The 19,773-nt window shown below is 42.9% G+C and overlaps 1 protein-coding gene across 1 annotated transcript in view; it reads left to right on the top strand.

The window, feature by feature from the left end:
- The first annotated feature begins 1,109 nt into the window (after positions 1–1,109).
- The window catches only part of KDM3B (lysine demethylase 3B), an 89,048-nt gene continuing 70,384 nt past the window's right edge, over positions 1,110–19,773 (top strand). The window contains exons 1-4 of the mRNA XM_082254092.1: positions 1,110–1,500; positions 16,026–16,193; positions 18,036–18,149; positions 18,234–18,342. Of these exons, the coding sequence (XP_082110218.1) occupies positions 1,333–1,500; positions 16,026–16,193; positions 18,036–18,149; positions 18,234–18,342 (559 nt within the window). The 5' untranslated portion in view covers positions 1,110–1,332. The remainder of the gene's footprint in view (positions 1,501–16,025; positions 16,194–18,035; positions 18,150–18,233; positions 18,343–19,773) is intronic.

Below are 19,773 nucleotides of genomic sequence, written 5' to 3'. Positions count from 1 at the left end.
TCCCATGCTAGTGGCAAACACTGACACACACCGCTGTCCACTGTCACATCCCAGGCTTTTTAGCATGCTGGGTAAGAAGGCAGGGCAAGGTGCGAAACAGAAGCCCCACCTCCTGACCCAGTGTGGATGGGAGAGGGACATTTTCAAATTACTGTTTAGGCATAAGAGAGTTTCTTCTTCCTCACCTAATGCAGCGCCATGCCACAACACTGGAAACCTAGACAGCGCACCCAGTGGCTGTGACACAGTACAGCAGCCTACCTCCTCCTGCAATAGGTAGCTGCAGTTTGCTTTTAGCTCTGTCCCAGAATCTCCTTACTCCCAGCTTACTATGTTGGCAGGCTGGGATGACACATAGACCATCTGCACGGCACATTGGGTGACAGCAGAGTGGTGTGGTCTTTTTATGGGGGTTACGACCCCTTGGCACAACGTGCCCCTGCCTGGGGCAAAGCCCATTTTCTAGGATTCTGCCCAGGACATGTGCTAGGCAAATATGATAATTCTCAGAACAACAATCTAGCCTTCCTTCCTAACATTCTACACAGCATTGACAATGCCCACTGCCTCCATTGGATTATTTCCTAAAATTGGAGGGTGCAAACTCTGCTGCAGCTGTGCATAGAAACCAATCACCTTCTAGGTTGTTTGTTAAAGCTTAATTGAAGAAGCTGATTGGCTACCATGCACAGCTGCACCAGATTTAGCATTTGCCTAGTAAATGAACCCACTGTGTCATGTGTTGCCTGATCATAATAACAGACACACCTTTTGTAGGTCACTTTCAAAATATGTTATTGAGCTATCTCTATTTTGGGCATTAATGGCCACAAATGTGTTTTAGGGGAATTAATTGAATGTAAATTGTTACATCATCCTGTCGTCATCAGTCAACCAATAACAACCTCCGCCTCTCTGTCTAAAGATGGCTTCTCTACGTAACGTCAACCAATCGCGTGGTTTCTATGGGTGGTATGACCTGCAGTGAACACTCCGAACCACAAGGGGCGCTGTGGGTTATACACACGTTCTACTCACACCGCAATTTCACTGTGTAATTTTTTTTTGGGATCCCTTACACCAGGGGGCGCTTATCACCATTAAACGGCACCTGAAGTGAACACAACGAAGGGGTGTTTGGTGTATTGTTCTAGCCGCGCTTCCCCTCCTCGCCACACGGGGCGCTGTCGACTCGTCACACCGCATTCCCAGCCGCAGGGCGGCGTTGTTGTGTAAGGCGCCGTACCGTCTCCGCGGGTTGCTGCAGAGAGGCCTGGCTTCTTTCACGTCCGGTGTTCGCTCGGTGCACCGTGTGGAGCGCGGCCCTGAACGATGGCGGCCCCGGTATCTCCAGTAGGGAAGCGGCTGAGGCTTCTGTTTGACGAGAGCTCCTCCGGACGGCAGGGAGTCCCTGGCGAGCCGTCTATCCCGCTGGGGAAGCGGGCCTGGGAGGGCGGAACCGTGCGGGGCCTGAAGGGAGCAGCGCCCGAGGAGCTGGCGGTAAGTGGCCACTCCGTACCCGGGGACGTGGGGAAGTTAGTCGGGGAGTGTCCCGCCTAGGCCTCGAGTCCGGTGCTGATGCCCCTCCCCCCTACACCGTGTAAACATACCGCCTCAAATCCGGCCCCAATCCGGTGCTGGTGGCCCCTCCCCCATACCCCGTGTAAACAGAGCGCACGGTGTGCCGTACACATGAATGTGGGGGGAGGGGAGGGTGCCGCCGGCCCCGGGGCCCTAGGAAGAGGTTATTTCAGAACTCGCCAACATAAACAAATCGGAGCAAACTCCTCACCCCCCAATAGAAAAGTCCTATATATAGGCAGGTATGCCTCTCATCCCCATGGCTGCCAGAGTCCCTGATCACCTGACCCTTCTCCTTATTACTTACTTTACATAACTTATTGCAATGTTTTTGTACATATGTATGAGTCTTTTAGAAGGTTAGATCAAATGTTTTACATGTCTAGTTCAAGCTAAGCTCTGGCTATATATATATATATATATATATATATATATATAAATTCTGTTTATACACGCTTAAAGCTGTATTAAACCCAAAGCAAACATTATATTGCAGCTTAACCACTCTTAAATGTGATGGTTGCATACGTTTTCTTTTTCATTTTTTTTTATTTTCATCCAGCAAGTCTGTTCTTCCTCCTTCTTCTTTTTTTTTTTTAAAATATAGAACAAGCTCTCTTACAGAGCTATCCGTTCACAGGGATGAGACAAACTATTTAAAGACTTTGGAAAGGAGTTCCCCTTGGGGTGGGACTTTTAAGGCACAGGTAGTAACATATAACTTCAAACAAGAATTATACAAATTTATAAATTTATTGAAAAAGATATACAAATACAAAAGATTATTAAAAGCATATGGCAAGCTGTATACAAATCATGAGGTCATGTGGCAAAAAAGATACCGCTGTAATGAAGGTAAATGCCCGACGCGTTTCAGAGACACAAGTCAGAATTCCTTCATCAGGGGAAACCTTTAGGTAGCGGTCTGCAAGTGATCAATCGCATAGTAATTAATCATTGATGTATGTAAAACAATGAATACATACATAGAGAATATAATATATAAAGTACTCTATTATAACAGTTATATTACATACATAGTTTAGACAAAGTATATATCTATCATAATGTAATGAAACACTTACAGAATCTGCCGAATGACACTTTAGAGTGTATGCCTGCTAATTACATTAAAAGCAAGTGCCTGGATTGCTCTCATCGCTGCATTGGGGTGCCTTGTTGGGGAAAGCGAATGACTAATAATATATTAGTATCGATACGGCTTTATTATTAGTCATTCGCTTTCCCCGACAAGGCACCCCAATGCAGCGATGAGAGCAATCCAGGCACTTGCTTTTAATGTAATTAGCAGGCATACACTCTAAAGTGTCATTCGGCAGATTCTGTAAGTGTTTCATTACATTATGATAGATATATACTTTGTCTAAACTATGTATGTAATATAACTGTTATAATAGAGTACTTTATATATTATATTCTCTATGTATGTATTCATTGTTTTACATACATCAATGATTAATTACTATGTGATCACTTGCAGACCGCTACCTAAAGGTTGCCCCTGCAGAAGGAATTCTGACTTGTGTCTCTGAAACGCGTCGGGCATTTACCTTCATTACAGCGGTATCTTTTTGCCACATGACCTCATGATTTGTATACAGCTTGCCATATGCTTTTAATAATCTTTTGTATTTGTATATCTTTTTCAATAAATTTAGAAATTTGTATAATTCTTGTTTGAAGTTATATATTACTACCTGTGCCTTAAAAGTCCCACCCCAAGGGGAACTCCTTTCCAAAGTCTTTGAGCATACTATACAAACTATTTAAAGTGATACTAAACACACACTGTTTAAAGAGGAGTTCCAGGCACCTATAAAAAAATGTCAGCAGCTAAAAAAAAGTGTTTTTTAAAAAAACACACTCCCCTATCCCACGATCCAGCGGTGAGCTCACCCCAGTCGTCTCTGTCTTTTGTCCTCCCTTGGCAGTGCTGGCATCTTTACTATGGGCACCCAGCTGTCCACTGTGCTTGTGCGAGTCGCGCTCCATGCATCCTGGGTTGGTGGATGCAGTCTTCCGTGACTTGTCGGTGTCCCGCAAGGCTGCAGGGGGAGAGAGGAGAACGTTTTGTTACCGAGCGCCAGATGGAAGTGGGAGCAGGTACCTGTAAAAATCGGGTACCCCCCCCCCCCCGCTCCTCAAATGTGCTAGAGGAGCGGGGGACGAGTCTTTAAAGTGGAACTTCCCCCTTTTGGGTGGAGTTGCGCTTTAATTTACATTCTCCTTTTCCATTTCTGTATATGGATGGTGACACTGTAATTTTAATTAGCCACTTGCCAACTGTATATTTTACATATATAGTGGTGAGGTGGCTCTGCTGTGCCACATCACATACCTAGTACGTGATCAGACACCTCCTCGTAGGGGATGGATTCAAATGCATGCCACTGGCAGCCCACTCCTGTGATTTTACACAGCGGGAGCTGATCTGTAGGTACTGCAGACTTAATATAGATAAATATAAGAATTGTACCCAAGCTCAACTGCTATGTTTTATATCCAGGAGAGGGAGTCCGGTGCTCTGGCTGGGGCATAAAACTCCTAAGGTAGTGGATATCAATAAGAGATAAGCCAGCGTCTCGAAGTGTTCTTTATTGGCTAAAAAGTATGATACAAACGATGCTAATGTGTGTCGGCTCTGTATGCTATGAGGTAGGCTGCAAAAGCCAAAACGCATTCGAATCTTTTGTATCATGCACGTAGCAAATAAAGAATTTTCTTTGCAAGAGTGCTCCAAGTCGCTGGCTTTTATCATAATGATATCTACTACCGTGGACTTGATGTCCACTGGCACTTGTCGATCGTTAGGCCCAAATACAGAAAGGCTTCTTTACAGTAAGAGCTGTGAAAATGTGGAATAGACCACCTCAAGAGCTGGTTCTGGCCAGTTCAGTCGATTGTTTTAAGAGAGACGCCTGGATTCTTTCCTAACTAAACATAATATAACTGAATACTAACATTTATAGGTAAAGTTCATCCAGGGAATATCCGATTGCCTCCTGGGGGGTCAGGAAGGAATTTTTCTCCTGCTGGAGAAAATTGGATCATGCTTTTATTGGGTTTTTTTTGCCTTCCTCTGGATCAACTGTGGGTATAGAGGAGATATGTGTATAATTTGTTTTTTGAACTAGATAGACTTTTCTCCTTTTTCAGCCAGGCTAACTATGTAAACAAGGCAGATCGCTTTTCCGGACAGGAGGGAAGGCATGGATTCTGTGTCTCTGCAAAGCAGGGACATGGATCCATGCCTTACCCTAGTAAAAACACCTCCCCCACAGTACACTAAAGCATTGGCTAGGCGCAGATTTAACCCTTTGATCACATCTGATATGTAACCCCTTCCCAGCCAAGTGTCCTTGGTACAGTGACAGTGCATATTTTTAGCACTGATCACTATATTAGTATTACTGGTTCCCACAAAGTGTCAGTTAGTATCCAACCATCTGCCGCAATATCAAAGTCCCACTATAAGTCGCTGATCGCCACCATTACTAGTAACAATAAAAATATCCCATAGTTTGTTGACGCTAAAATGTTTGCGCAAACCAATCAATGTGCGCTTATTGGGATATTTTCTCCAATCGTCTTCCAGGATAGCTTCTGAGACCTAGGGCTCCACTCCCTGGACAGGAAACGCGTACCCCCATTAAAATAAAAGAATTAAAAGGCGGTCCTCCATGCCCACACCTCAGTATTAGTGTTTCCTCCGGAAGGATAGGTTTCGTGTTAAGGAACCTGGGGAGCTCTAGGTCTCAGAGGTTGTCTGGTGGAGCTTCCCTGCAAAGTTATGGCTATACCTTTTTGTTGCCTGCATGATCCCTCCCTAGAGAAGTGGAGATGGGGCTGTGGTTTGGCTGCCTTTTGCTTTGGCGAGAGATAGGACCGCTGCTGATGGGTCTTAAAGGTTTCCCATGTGTCCCAGCTGGCTCGGCATGCCTCACTATGTGAGGAGTTTTCGTCCGGGGTGTCACTTCCTTTGGGGGCCACAGAAAAAGGTTTTGACCAACAATGCCAGTCATTTTGGTTGGGGGGCACATCTAGGCAACAGAGTAGCCCAGGGGACCTTGTCCCCAAGAGAAGCCTGATGTCTTCCAATCAGAGAGAGTTGTTAGCAGTCCAGCGGGCAGTGAGTGCCTTTTGGTTGGATCTGGAGGATTCTCATCTTCAGATTAGTCCGGACAACATTACTACGGTTGCATACATCAACAAATAGAGTGGTAAGAGGAGTCAGTGGCTGCAAGCGATAGCAAGCAACATTTTTGCTTGGGAAGAACAGAAGTTGGCTTCAATCTCAGCCATACACCTGAAAGGCTCTCAAAATTCATTGGTGGATTTCCACAGTTGATAGCAGCTGAGCCATTAAGAATGGTCTCTCAGTCAGGAGGGGTTTAAGATCCAAGCTCAGAAATTGGGGTTGCCAGAAATGTATATCTTTGCATCCCAGAAGAACAAGGTCGAAAAAGTTATTTTCCTTAGACCCTTGGGATCAGGTGATGGGGATAGATACATTGGCCAATCCCTGGATTTTCAGCCTGGCCTATGCTTTTCCCCCAGTGAGGTTAATTCTGCAAGTTCTATGGAAACTCTCAGAGAAGACCGATCTCGTCTTGGTGGCCCTTTTTTGGCCCAAGAAGCCATGGTTCTCCAGGCTGCAAAGACTATCTGCAGTTCCCCCTTATCCTCCTCCTGGAGAGGACTCCGGGAGGACTTGATCATGCAGGGACCAGTTCTTCACCCTCAGGTGTCAACACTAAAGCTGTTGGTCTGGCTTCTGAGGAACAGCTCCTAAGATCACAGGGGTTTTCAGAAAAAGTGGTGAAGACCTTAGTTAACTGTTGCAAGCCCGTTACCAGGGCTATCTACACCAAAATGTGGAAAAAGTTCAACTCCTGGATGTCATATCAAGGTCATGGAATTCCAGATATCCCAACAGTATTGGAGTTCTTCCAGGAGGGGGCTGACAATGGGCTCTCTGTTAGCACCTTAAAGGTGCAAGCTTCGGACCTTAGCGTGTTTCTTCAGACCCCTCTGCATCAGGATCCTTTTGTATCAAACTTCTTTAAGGCTTTATCCAAATCTAAACCAGTGGCAGTTAAATCCTGTCCAGCCTGGGATCTCTCTGGTGCTTTAGACATTAATGCTCACCCCGTTTGAGCCTATAGAGGAATCTTCTATTAAATGGCTGACCTTAAAAACTGATCTCTTGGTGGTTATGTCTGCACGAAGGGTGAGTGTGTAACAGGCTCTTTCCAGTAGGGAGCCATTCTTATCTATTTTCCAGGACAGAGTAGTTCTTAAAACAGATCCTGCATTTCTCCTGAAGGTATCCTCTGCCTTTCATAGGTCCCGGGATATTATATTACCCACTTTCTATTCCTCTCCTGCCAGTAAGAAGAGGAGATGTTTAGTCTGTTAGAAGTTCGATGAAGTCTCTTGTGTTATATCAAGAATTCTAAAGAGTTTAGAAAGTCAGATTCCTTTTATCAAAAAGGTAAGGATAAGGTGCGCTGCTAAGGCGATAAATACTGCACCCACATCGTGAAGGAGAGCACTCACCAGAACAAGTACTCAAAGGCTTATAAACTGAATATACCAGTATTATAAAAGAGGGTAGGTACGCTGTTCAGGTGTAAAAACTACAGGCCCATAATTAAAATATAATTAAAAAACTCTCTAAAAGATTATTCCCAAACGGGATGATGATGACCACATCTAAAATATGTTAAAGCAAAAATTCAACAACCTTCACAATTACAATTCAGATGGTGATCCAACAATATAGGCAATAAATAAAACATAAAACTCTGCAAAAGACAAAATGTTCATTCACCAATAGATTTGAAGCATGAGGAATGAAAAATGTGAATAAACACAATAAGTGCTCAAAAAAAGTCTTGCAAAGTCCACAAATATATTAAATGAAAAAATGTTTGTCCATTCACCAATTATCTTGGATGGCGCTCCCACCTCGGAAACTGAAAATCCGTGTTTGTGAAAAAAAAAGAAAAGATACTTCCAAACAATCAGCGGTAAATAATCCTCTCAAAGTAGTATCCTCAGACAAATAAAAAAGAAAAAGACCAATATAGTGTAATATTGTCACAAAAAATGTATTATAATGATTAAATAACCAACAGATATTCAGCACGTGTATGTGAATAAAATCGCGCTCTAGAATGTGCATAAGTGCCCATGAAAAAATATATATACAGTGGGTACGGAAAGTATTCAGACCCCCTTAAATTTTTCACTCTTTGTTATATTGCAGCCATTTGCTAAAATCATTTAAGTTCATTCTTCTTCCTCATGAATGTACACATAGCACCCCATACTGACAGAAAAACACAGAATTGTTGACATTGTTGCAGATTTATTAAAAAAGAAAAACTGAAATATCACATGGTCCTAAGTATTCAGACCCTTTGCTGTGACACTCATATTTAACTCAGGTGCTTTCCATTTCTTCTGATCATCCTTGAGATGGTTCTACACCTTCATTTGAGTCCAGCTGTGTTTGATTATACTGATTGGACTTGATTAGGAAAGCCACACACCTGTCTATATAAGACCTTCCAGATCACAATGTATGTCAGAGCAAATGAGAATCATGAGGTCAAAGGAACTGCCTGAAGAGCTCAGAGACAGAATTGTGGCAAGGCACAGATCTGGCCAAGGTTACAAAAAGATTTCTGCTGCACTTAAGGTTCCTAAGAGCACAGTGGCCTCCATAATCCTCAAATGGAAGACGTTTGGGATGACCAGAACCCTTCCTAGAGCTGGCCGTCCGGCCAAACTGAGCTATCGGGGGAGAAGAGCCTTGGTGAGAGAGGTAAAGAAGAACCCAAAGATCACTGTGGCTGAGCTCCAGAGATGCAGTCAGGAGATGGGAGAAAGTTGTAGAAAGTCAACCATCACTGCAGCCCTCCACCAGTCGGGGCTTTATGGCAGTGGCCCGACGGAAGCCTCTCCTCAGTGTAAGACACATGAAAGCCCGCATGGAGTTTGCTAAAAAACACCTGAAGGACTCCAAGATGGTGAGAAATAAGATTCTCTGGTCTGATGAGACCAAAATAGAACTTTTTGGCCTTAATTCTAAGCGGTATGTGTGGAGAAAACCAGGCACTGCTCATCATCTGTCCAATACAGTCCCAACAGTGAAGCATGGTGGTGACAGCATCATGCTGTGGGGGTGTTTTTCAGCTGCAGGGACAGGACGACTGGTTGCAATCGAGGGAAAGATGAATGCGGCCAAGTACAGGGATATCCTGGACAAAAACCTTCTCCAGAGTGCTCTGGACCTCAGACTGGGCCGAAGGTTTACCTTCCAACAAGACAATGACCCTAAGCACACAGCTAAAATAACGAAGGAGTGGCTTCACAACAACTCCGTGACTGTTCTTGAATGGCCCAGCCAGAGCCCTGACTTAAACCCAATTGAGCATCTCTGGAGAGACCTAAAAATGGCTGTCCACCAACGTTTACCATCCAACCTGACAGAACTGGAGAGGATCTGCAAGGAGGAATGGCAGAGGATCCCCAAATCCAGGTGTGAAAGACTTGTTGCATCTTTCCCAAAAAGACTCCTGGCTGTATTAGATCAAAAGGGGGCTTCTACTAAATACTGAGCAAAGGGTCTGAATACTTAGGACCATGTGATATTTCAGTTTTTCTTTTTTAATAAATCTGCAACAATGTCAACAATTCTGTGTTTTTCTGTCAGTATGGGGTGCTATGTGTACATTCATGAGGAAGAAGAATGAACTTAAATGATTTTAGCAAATGGCTGCAGTATAACAAAGAGTGAAAAATTTAAGGGGGTCTGAATACTTTCCGTACCCACTGTAAACCTCAAAAAGTGCTGTGAACACCATGCAGTGCTTTCAATTGAATAAATGATTAGCAGAAATGTTCTTTTCCACCCAGGTGTAAGGCTGCAATGCGCACTCACCTGAATTCAAACAAAATAATGCCTTTTTAAATCCTTTAGCCTTTCATACGATAGAGTTAGGGATTTCTTCAGAGAGCGCAGCTCTCATAGAGTATGGAAATGTAAAGGGAGACCAATGTTTTAATAAAATGATCAGGTTTATTAATATGACACACAAGTCTCACTTACAAATAAAACCGGAATTGAAGATTCCCTGCTCCAATCTACGCCCACTCCATAAGGGCAGCCCCAGCCCGTCAGTACGTGGGAGATGCACAGCCCACGAACTGACACACACCCGGCCGCATGATCAGCTGCTTCCATGGGTGATTGGTGCAGGGGAAAGCCTTGCGTCACTAAGGTCCTCCTACGCATTGCGTCAGACACGTGAATTCCTCAGGGTGGACAGGTGTAGCGTCACCGGCTACGCGCAGTTTGAATATTTCCTAAACCATGCAGGTATAGGAAATATTCCCAATACCTACAGGTAAGCCTTAATATTGGCTTACCTGTAGGTACAAGTTCAAAAACAGGGTTTACTTTTACTTTAAAGAAGATGTACAGCCAAAGCTCGTTTGGCTGTACATCTCCTATGGATCACAAGTCAGCTCTCTGCTGACGTCACAGATGTCCGCCTGGACTGACACCCGGCTCAGGCTCTCAGCGTCCCTCCACAGCCCAGCGCTCCAGTGAGCGAGAAGGGGGCAGAGCAGAGAGCTGATGATTGATAGGGGATCTGTCAGAACTGGGCAATATCTAGTTCGGTAGAACTCGGAAACAAAAAAAAAAACCCATACTTCTCTTTTAAGCTCTGTGTATGAGTCCTTAGAGTTTTTCCCCTCTGTTTTCAACATGTAATCTGGCCAGTAACACATCTCCTGTATTGGTGCTTCCACTCTGGATGAAGGCATAGCAGAGACACCTTTTGGACAGCAGCATTGTCAGTCTTGGGAGAGGGGAGTGTAAGATAGACTAGCAGATTTAGATACACTAAACAAATTGAAGTCAAACTCCAGCTAATACTTTTTAAGCAGTTACAGCAAACTGTTTTTATACATTTTGGGGTAAAAAGTGGCACATAAGTGGAAGGAAAATGAAAAAATGGTTTTCCAAAATGTTTTACAAATATCTAAAAAGTGTGGCGTGCATTTGTATTCAGCCCCCTTTACTCTGATACCCCTAACTAAAATCTAGTGAAACCAATATCCTTCAGAAGTCACCTAATTAGTAAATAGTCCACAACTTGTGTTGATCTATCACATAAAATCCCAATAAAATACATTTACGTTTTTGGTTGTAAAATGACAAAATATGGAAAATTTCAAGGGGTATGAATACTTTTTCGGGTTGGAGGAGTTCTTTCCACTGATGTTCCACACGTTCCGATGAATATCCACTGCAAGCCGTGACCATTTTATTTGTTTTGTCTATTATATGTTGCACTGTCTAATATTTCTGTTTTACAAAACGCATCCCAACATGAATTGTGAACTTCTTTTAGAACTATTATAATAAACTATATATTTTTTATACTTTTGGATGTGTGGTTACCTTTTTATAGTCCCACCAATTCAGGGGGTTTTCTTTTTAAATATCGTATCGGGATGACGATAACCCACATCCAGGATTCCGATCAGTTGGGTACCATCTATTGACAGGTACCTGATCCCACTTCCGTTCCAGATGCCTTAGGCATGCTGCTTCCAGTTTAGCTCCACACAGAACTACATATCCCATCAACCTGTGGGACTGCAACATTTTTGGGCATGGCATGGATGTACAGGCGGTCCCCGGGTTACAAACATCCGACTTACAAACGACTCCTACTACAAACGGAGAGAGACAACATGAAATGAGGAGAAATCTCCCCCTAGGAAGGGACATTCACTCCCGTAAGAGTTCTCATGGGAAAAAGGTGTCTCCAAGCTTTATCACTAATCTTTGTTTCCACAACAACCCAAAATTTTCAAAATCCAGTTGTCCTAGGGACAGAAAGTGAGGTGAAATCTTCTGAACAGGGGTACGGACAGCAAAACAAATGTTACAGGGCTGTTAACCCTTCCCTATACTATCCAAAAAATGTAAAAATGGTTCTCTTGGCCGGAGCTACACTTTACCTGTTCCGACTTACAAACAAATTGGACTTAAGAACAAACCTACAGACCCGATCTTGTTTGTAACCCTGGAACCGCCTGTAGCAGGAAAAATAATTGGCTGGGCAGTGAAAGGAGTAGTTAGGCAGATGCTGGCTCCACCACAAATGGCAAAGGATGATGGAACAATGTGCATGCAGTGCAGTAGGGATGAATGCTCACCTGTTTATGGCAAGCGGACAGTGGTGACCATTGGTTTCAAAATGCAAATAACAGCCCTAGTGCTATATTACATATGACTTTGCCAAGGCATTATGAAAATAAAGGACAGGAAAGTCTGGTAATGCATTGCCAATGCACTGTTGTAATACTTTGTCTGGAGTTCAGCTTTAAATGATTCCTTAAAGCTGAACTGCAGCCCAGCCCTTCTTCTTTTGGGTACCCATGTTGCTGCTTGAGTGCCATGATTACTTCCCATTGACTTTCCAGCAGCGGCACGGATTTTGATTGCTGGATGATACATATGCTACAGATAAGCTAAATATTTTCAACTGTAGTCACAGGAACATTTGGCTAATTGGAGAGGTTCTTATAGCCTTTACCTTTGGTCTATAATCGTCTCTCATCGCCTCAGGCAACTCTTCCCTTTGCTTTCTCTGGTCCATGTTCATTGTATTGCACATGATAATTCCAAACCAAGGCTGACGGATTACAAATTAAAGGAATACATGATACTAACTACAGAAAACAATAAACTAGTTATAGAAAACATTTTGAAATCGTGCTATGATCCAATCATTTATAATCTTTTCTAGGGGTACCAACAATTGTGTCCAGGCCATCTGACAATATTTAAGCGGGACCAACAATTTATCTCTTTTCACGTCTGTATAGTCTTTAAAGTGTATGTAAAATGTATGACATTCAGACTATGATGACATAGCAGGCGCTTTGTCCAGAGTGCTCTGGAACCCCCCAAATTTCAAACTTTACACAAATTGTGTCCTGCTGAGGCTTCATGCAAGAGATACCGGTATCTCTTGCATGAAGCCTCAGCAGGACTAAAAATGATCAGTCCACTAATTTAACTTTCACTCCAGGTTTGATTTAACCTTTTCTTCAGGTGTTTTCTATAACTATGCAAGGTTTTTGTATAGGTTAAAAATAGAAAAAAAAACCCTGTGTGCAAGACATGTAGAAAATTATATTTTAAGGGAGCTGTGGGTAAAATAAAAAAAAAAATACATGTATGTTCCTGTCTGTCCCTATTGTTCCCACAAAGCTTTGGTTTTTGTGAGTCGCTCTGTGATTATAGTTTCATATGGGTGTAGTGCTAACAAGGCAGGGGATGAGGCAGACTGCTGTATGGACACAGCGTCTCTGAGGGAGCAGCAGTCTTTCTATTAAGCCTGCTGCCTGTACTATCTAGATTTGTTTTTGAACTGGGGCTGGCAGTAAAAGCAGTATTCATAAATAAGACTTTTCCATGTAAGCTTTTGGCTTACTAGTAAATGCTTCTGTACCTTGTGGCAAAGCTTCAGTTGGTCTTTGAATCAAAATTTAAACTTGACGATCCTTCTTTCTTCTTTTTATGTTTTTTCTTTAAATTAAATTGGCCCCCAGGAGCAATGTGTTATATTGTGCTAGTATGCGCCATGTGTTAGTACATTTTGTTAGACTTAGGCCCGGTTTGCATTGGTACGACATGCGCTCCGACTTTGGAGCACATGTCGCATCAGAAGTCACACCCCATTCAGTGCAATGGAACTTCTAATAGGAACGACTTGACTCGCTTCGACTTATGCCCCATACACACCTGCAGATTATCTGCAGACTTTTGTCTGCAGACTTACCTTTTCTATGTAGTGCAAGGGCCTGCCAGATTGCATACAAATTGAAAGTGTTTAGGTTTGACCTCATATTATATGGTTTTGGTAAGTCTGCAGACAAAAGTCTGCAGATAATCTGCACGTGTGTATGGGGCATAAGAAAAAGGTTTCTGCACTACTTTTGGTGCGACTTTTGCATGACTTGCATTAACTTCTAATAAAGGAGTCATATGCAAGTTGTGCCAAAGTCACGCTGGGATTCGGCTTTAAAGTCGCGGGAGTGTAAACCGGGGTTACCTGTAAACAATTTCCTCCAGCGCTGCACTGTCATCATTCCCACTTGTCACTGGTGCTGGCATATTCTCCTATTCTTCCTTCTGGGTTCAGTCTGTTCAGCTGCTTTATAATTTCGCTCCCACGCCTACATATGGGAGTCAAATCTTCACCAATAGGGTCTCTTCTGTCATAAAAACCCTACCTATTCGCGTTTTTAGCGTACATATTTATTTATTTTTTTAAGTTCAGGTCCGCTTTAACCACTTAAGCCCCGGAAGATTTTACCCCCATTCCGACCAGGGGGTATTTTGCGATTCGGCACTGCGTGACTTTAACGGAGAATTGCGCGGTCGTGCAACGCTGTACCTAAACGAATTTGGCGTCCTTTTTTTCCCACAAACAGAGCTTTCTTTTGGCGGTATTTGATCACCTGTGCGATTTTTTGATCACGCGCTATAAACAAAAAAAGAGCGTCTATTTTGCAAAAATAGCAATATTTTTCCCTTTTTTTTATATGAAATTCCCCCAAAAAAAAATGTAAAAATCAAAATTTTTTAAAATTTTCGGCCAATTTGTTTTATGCTACCTATGTTTGGTAAAAAAAATCGCAAAAAGCGTATTTTGATTGGTTTGCGCAAAAGTTATTGTGTTTACTAACTAAGGGAAAGATTTTTGTCATTTTTGTTGTTTTTTTTTTTAACGCGTAATGGCGGCGATCTGCGATTTTTTTTTTTTTGCGGTACTGCGACATTGCGGCGGACAGATCGGACCCTTGACTGACATTTTTGACACTTTTGGGGTTACCAGTGACATTTCTACAGTAATCAGTGCTATATATATTCACTGTTACTGTAAAAATACACTGGTAGTGAAGGGGTTAACTTTATTTCAGAGGGAGGGGCTGTGTGTGTCCCTAGGGGCGTGATTCTAACTGTGATTGGCTGGGGCTTCAGCTGTATGCAGACTGATCAACGGATCTACATAGTAGATCCAGATGATCAGCTCTCATACAGCGAGGAGAATGACAGGCAGCTTGTTTACACAAGCTGCCTGACATTCTCCCTCTCCCCCGCCGATCGCAGAGTGGCCGGCGGACATCGGGTCCGCCGGTCACACGCGCGGGGGGGTCCGTGACCACTCGGGAGCGGGAGCGCGCGCTCGCTCCCTAGACCCTCACAAGCTAGTGACGTAGCCCTACGTCACTTTGCCTGTGAGGGGCTGACCGCCGACGTAGATAGTCGTGCGGCGGTCGGCAAGTGGTTAAAGTCATTGAAGTGTCATTTAGGCTCCATTCACACTTGTACGACCCCAAAGTTGCGCTGACTTTGGTGCATCTTTGATGCAACTTTGGATGGGTGCAACTTGGGAAGGATTTTGGCTTTGACCAGTGATAATGGACAACTGTTGCACACAAGTTACATTGTGTAATATTCAGGTACGACTTGTATGCAACTTCTGAGGGTTAATATTGAAGTCTTTGGCCCTTGAGTTGCATGAAAGTCTGACCAAAGTAGTGCATGAACTACTTTAAAGTTGCTGCAACTTTGCGCATATATGAATGGTTATCATTGGAAAACATGGGGAAACAACTTGTCATGCAACTTTGATGTCCAAAGTTGCATGACAAATCGCACAGGTGTAAATGGAGCCTTGTGTCATTTGTCTCTTTTATTGTCATTGAAGTTGTTTTCAGTCAGGCAGTCCCTGTTTGGTAGACCTGCAGTTGGGTAAGAGGATTGGCAAGGCAGCGGTAATGTACAGCGCTAATATGCAGGAAGCAGCCCCATTTTTTTGTAAGCAGATATACATAACACATATATACCATATTTACAGTTTGGTGTGACGCTGCAGCACTCCTCTGCTGGCTCTAAGCCCAAGAACTAAGCGATCGCATGACTGCTGATCATTTCCAGTGCTCACTGAAGCGCCAGGCAGAAGAGGGGATGGGCACTGCTGGTTTTGGCTCTCAGCCGCTCGCTGAGAGCCAGAGCTAGCAGTCCGGCATCTGGGTGGATCCCACAGTATGGTTGGGGTCCTTCAGAGTCACTGTGAGTGACTTTGTGACATCAGCTGACAGCAGGCTTTAGCCCCCTGTTGGCTGATTCTGTGGCATAGGAGTGAAAGTGTACTCCTGTGACCCAGAAGAGAGGTATGACTATAACATCTTTGGCCGTGTTTCTTTTTAACACAGTGTTTTCTAAGTTCACTATATATTACTATCATTGCTTTTCTTTTTTTTTTTTTTTTTTTTACAGTAATGGTTTACACGTAATAATAGTAAGTTATTTCTTTCAGGTATATGTGGAGTTTGACCAGAAAAGTTCTAGGACACCTTCATGGGTACAAGTTCATGGAGAAGATGTCTTGGTAATCTTACTGGAAGGACCACTAGTTTGGTCACCAAGGAAGGAACCTATAATTATCCAAGGGAGCCGTATTTGCCCCACTCATTGGCCTGCTTTGGTAAGTAATGGTCAAGCCACTCAAAATTACTGCCAACTAGAGTTTTGTAGGGTTCCATCTACTTCTGTTATACAAATAAACACTCGAGAAATCTCTAACTTCTGTTTTTCATTGCGTGACAGGGCAGAAAATGAGGGACTGTCTCCCCAATGGGACCCAGATAGCAATAAAGCAGAAGTTCTAATTCTTCCTTACTTGCTCAAACCCCAAAAAAATAGTTAATGCTAAAATTAGGGGATCCAAAGAAAAGGAACTCACAGAATGGGATGTTCAAAAATGGGTTTTTGCATGTTCAGAATGCAGGAGATGCAATAACCCAGATGGCAATAGTGTTCATGTGGCTGTGTAGTCAAAGGCATCAGGAAGTGCAGCAAATAGGAGTGGTAAGAGTGAGAGAGCCCATGAACCCAACCTTACTGGTTTTGGACCCTTTGGCTGCTTAATTGAATGGGCTGAAATTTCACTCCCTCACATGTGCTTAGATGTCATGTCATGTCCCCTCACAGAGCCATGCTATAAATGTACGATGAGCTGTGCATGTGTAGCCAAGTGTACACAAATGTTGACAGGCTGGGAGAACCACTTATTGACTGACGAGACCAATAGTTTCTGTCATAAAAAATCCTACCTGTTAGTAGTTTTTCAGTTTTTTTTTTTTTTTTTAGGTTTAATTCTGCTTTAATTCAGCTTTTAGAAATTCTCCCATTTCAGCACGATTTTGTTTTTAAAAATCTAAAATTCTTGTTTTTAGTAATGATTTTTAAGTTTTTGTTTTAATATCAAACCAAATAAATTGGTGATCACTGAGTTGAATTGACAAAGTGGAAACTTATAGGTTGATTTTGAAAAAAGATGTACATGAGGAGCAGATTTTCTCTAGACAAAAATGCTGTGAGGTCTTTATTGCTGAAGCAATTATGTAACTTGTGTGCCACCTCTGACAGATTAACTATAGCACTTAGTGTTACTAAACCTAGGGCACTGCATTCACTATATCTGGTCTCCCACAGTACACAGAACGTGGAAATGCAATTGTTTTAGTAAATACAAACTGCTAAATATCTTTTCTTATCAGCAGTATAAGCAGTCTTGTGACTTCTATCAGTGTCTGGTTGGTTAAAGCTTGTAGGAGGAGTTTTCATTCTCCTCTGACTGTCCTATGAGGCAGCAGGACCCCCGACACTCTGCCTGGACAGTGCTGATTGGCCCTGTACTGATCACATTCACCCTCCTAAGAAAAAAAAAAAAAAACCTCTCTAGCAATACACACCAAACTGAGCATGTGCAGAGTGCCCCCAAGGCTCTGTACTTTTAGGAGATGGATTGGGGACAGTTAAAGGAGAGGATTAGAGAAGACAGGATTAAACGGCCTTTTTACACGATGCAGAGGATTAACCCATTAGGTTCCACAGTGAGTATAACAAGCATGCTTTACTGCAGTGTTTCTCAACTCCGGTCCTCAAGGCACACTAACAGGCCAGGTTTGCAAGAACACTGAAATACATCACAGGTGATCTCATTTGCTGCTCAGTGAGTGCAGTGTTCTAGTTTGCATCTCCCCAAGGTAATACTTAAAATCTGGCCTGTTGGTGTGCCCCGAGGACCGGAGTTGAGAAACACTGCTTTACTGCATAGACAGACTGATTTCACTGATGTGGATTTATGAACACTTAATGTTCATGACTGTCAGTCACTAAGTTATTTATTGTGATGTGGATTGAAGTACGAAGAATTGAAAATTGAGAGGTAAATGGTGTACATAGTTTATCTTCATAAAGACTATTTTCAGTTATGGAATGTTGTGAAGTAAAGATCTAACACAAACTGTTTTTAACATTGCAGACATTCACAACGTTGGTGGATAAGTTAGGACTGGGAACATTGGTCCCTATAGAGTTTCTCCTAGAAGAAATTTTGCATTTTCTTCCAGATGCCAGTACACTTCGTCTTTACCAGGTAACTCCTTTTACATTAAGAAGCAATATTTTTAAATGAAGTCTCTCTGAAAATTAATGACATTGTTCTCATTCCATTTTCCAGCAGATGGGAGTAGACAGCCACAAACTGGTTTTGAAAGAACAGCCTTTTTTGAGGGATGCAGTAACTGATGTGATCAATTCAAGAAAAATCCAGGAGATCATTTTACGAGGTTAAACACACATTTTTAAAATTTTAGTGTTTACAGATTAGATTTTTTTTCTTTTTTATAAATGAAAGTGATATTACCCCTTTGTGCTGGTGCCTCCCAGCCCTTTAGGAGGTTTTAGATGCCAGGAGGCAGGGTGTGGTTTATGATCATGTGATTGACTGTCACGGCAGTCACATGAACAGAAAGCTCCCGAACGCTTCTTGCTTTCTGTTAGCTGACCGTAATTTTGCCAAGAGTGTGCTGTCAGCGCCTAGGGGTTAAACTCAAAAACAAACCTATATTATTATGCAGCTTATGAATTCTAGGATGTGTGATTCAGCTAGTAAGTCTGTTGTTTTTCAAAATAGGCTCTCTTCCAGGTGTATCAGTTTACAGGCATCGGAGAAACCGTTTAACACTAACAGAGGTGCTTACAGTGAGCAGCTATTTATGAAAAAACCTTTATCCCAAAAGGAAAATAACTGTTTTAACTGAATAAAAAATGTGAACTGGCCTCATTTGTTAGTATATTTAAATCTGCTAGTACAGCTACAACTCCCCCTTCCCCCAGACTAACAATGCTGTGGCCCCTGTGCTCATTCATCCAGAGTGAGGGCACTCCTAATACAGGAGACATTTTTTACTGGCCAGATCACCAGGTGAAAACGAGGAGAGAAAAGCCTAAAAAAAAAAAAAAAAAAAAGAATTTGAAGCCTATCAAATCTAATGTTTAGAAAGCTGCAATATATTAGGTTTTTGGTTTATTACCGCTTTAAGATTGTGAAGGTTTAAAGCTGAAGTTAAGTAAATGAGCAGAAGAATTATAGGATCTCCACCACCAATTTACAGAATGAGATGCACACCATTACATGTAACCCTTGTTTCTCTTACGTCCTCCGACAGTCGCCGCCCCTTCATATTCATCACCAATGGGTTATGTCCTCTTATCCGTAGGAGTAGCTAGGCAATAGAATATGTTAGTACAAAAGACTTTTAACATATCCCCACCCCCAGGGGGTGGTCCCCTCAGTACATAACCCTCCACTTCCTGTAACCAAACCAGTTTCATTTGTCTAGCTGTTAGGAGTGGCTGGATGTTTCTGTGCTGGGACACCTTGTCCCAGCTCTCTTTCCTTTCTTTGGATTTTATTTGAGTTTTTTTCTCTCTCTTTCTTGTTAGCTGTTATTTTATCAGCGTTAGTTAGTTCTTCGGAAGAAGAGGATCATGCGGGCTGCGTCTCGGGCTGACCTCCCTGGTCGCAGGTTGTGGGTCAGTGGTTTCTCAGCCCGCCATCGAGCGTTCAGTCAGGTATCGCTCCTGAGTTTTCTGAACGACCCATCCCTGTGTCGTGCAGGGATGCCAGGTGAGGTGGCTACCTCACCGGACGCTGTGCGGTTTCTCAACCCACCTCCTGATGCGTCCTGGATGCGACTCTCCCTGCCTTATGTTCA

Source organism: Pelophylax lessonae (genome assembly GCF_965119305.1).
Source record: "Pelophylax lessonae genome assembly, chromosome: 4".
In the NCBI taxonomy this organism is placed as follows: Eukaryota; Metazoa; Chordata; class Amphibia; order Anura; family Ranidae; genus Pelophylax; species Pelophylax lessonae.
Note: the sequence above shows the minus strand (reverse complement) of the source record. Positions and strands in the feature narration are given on the sequence as shown.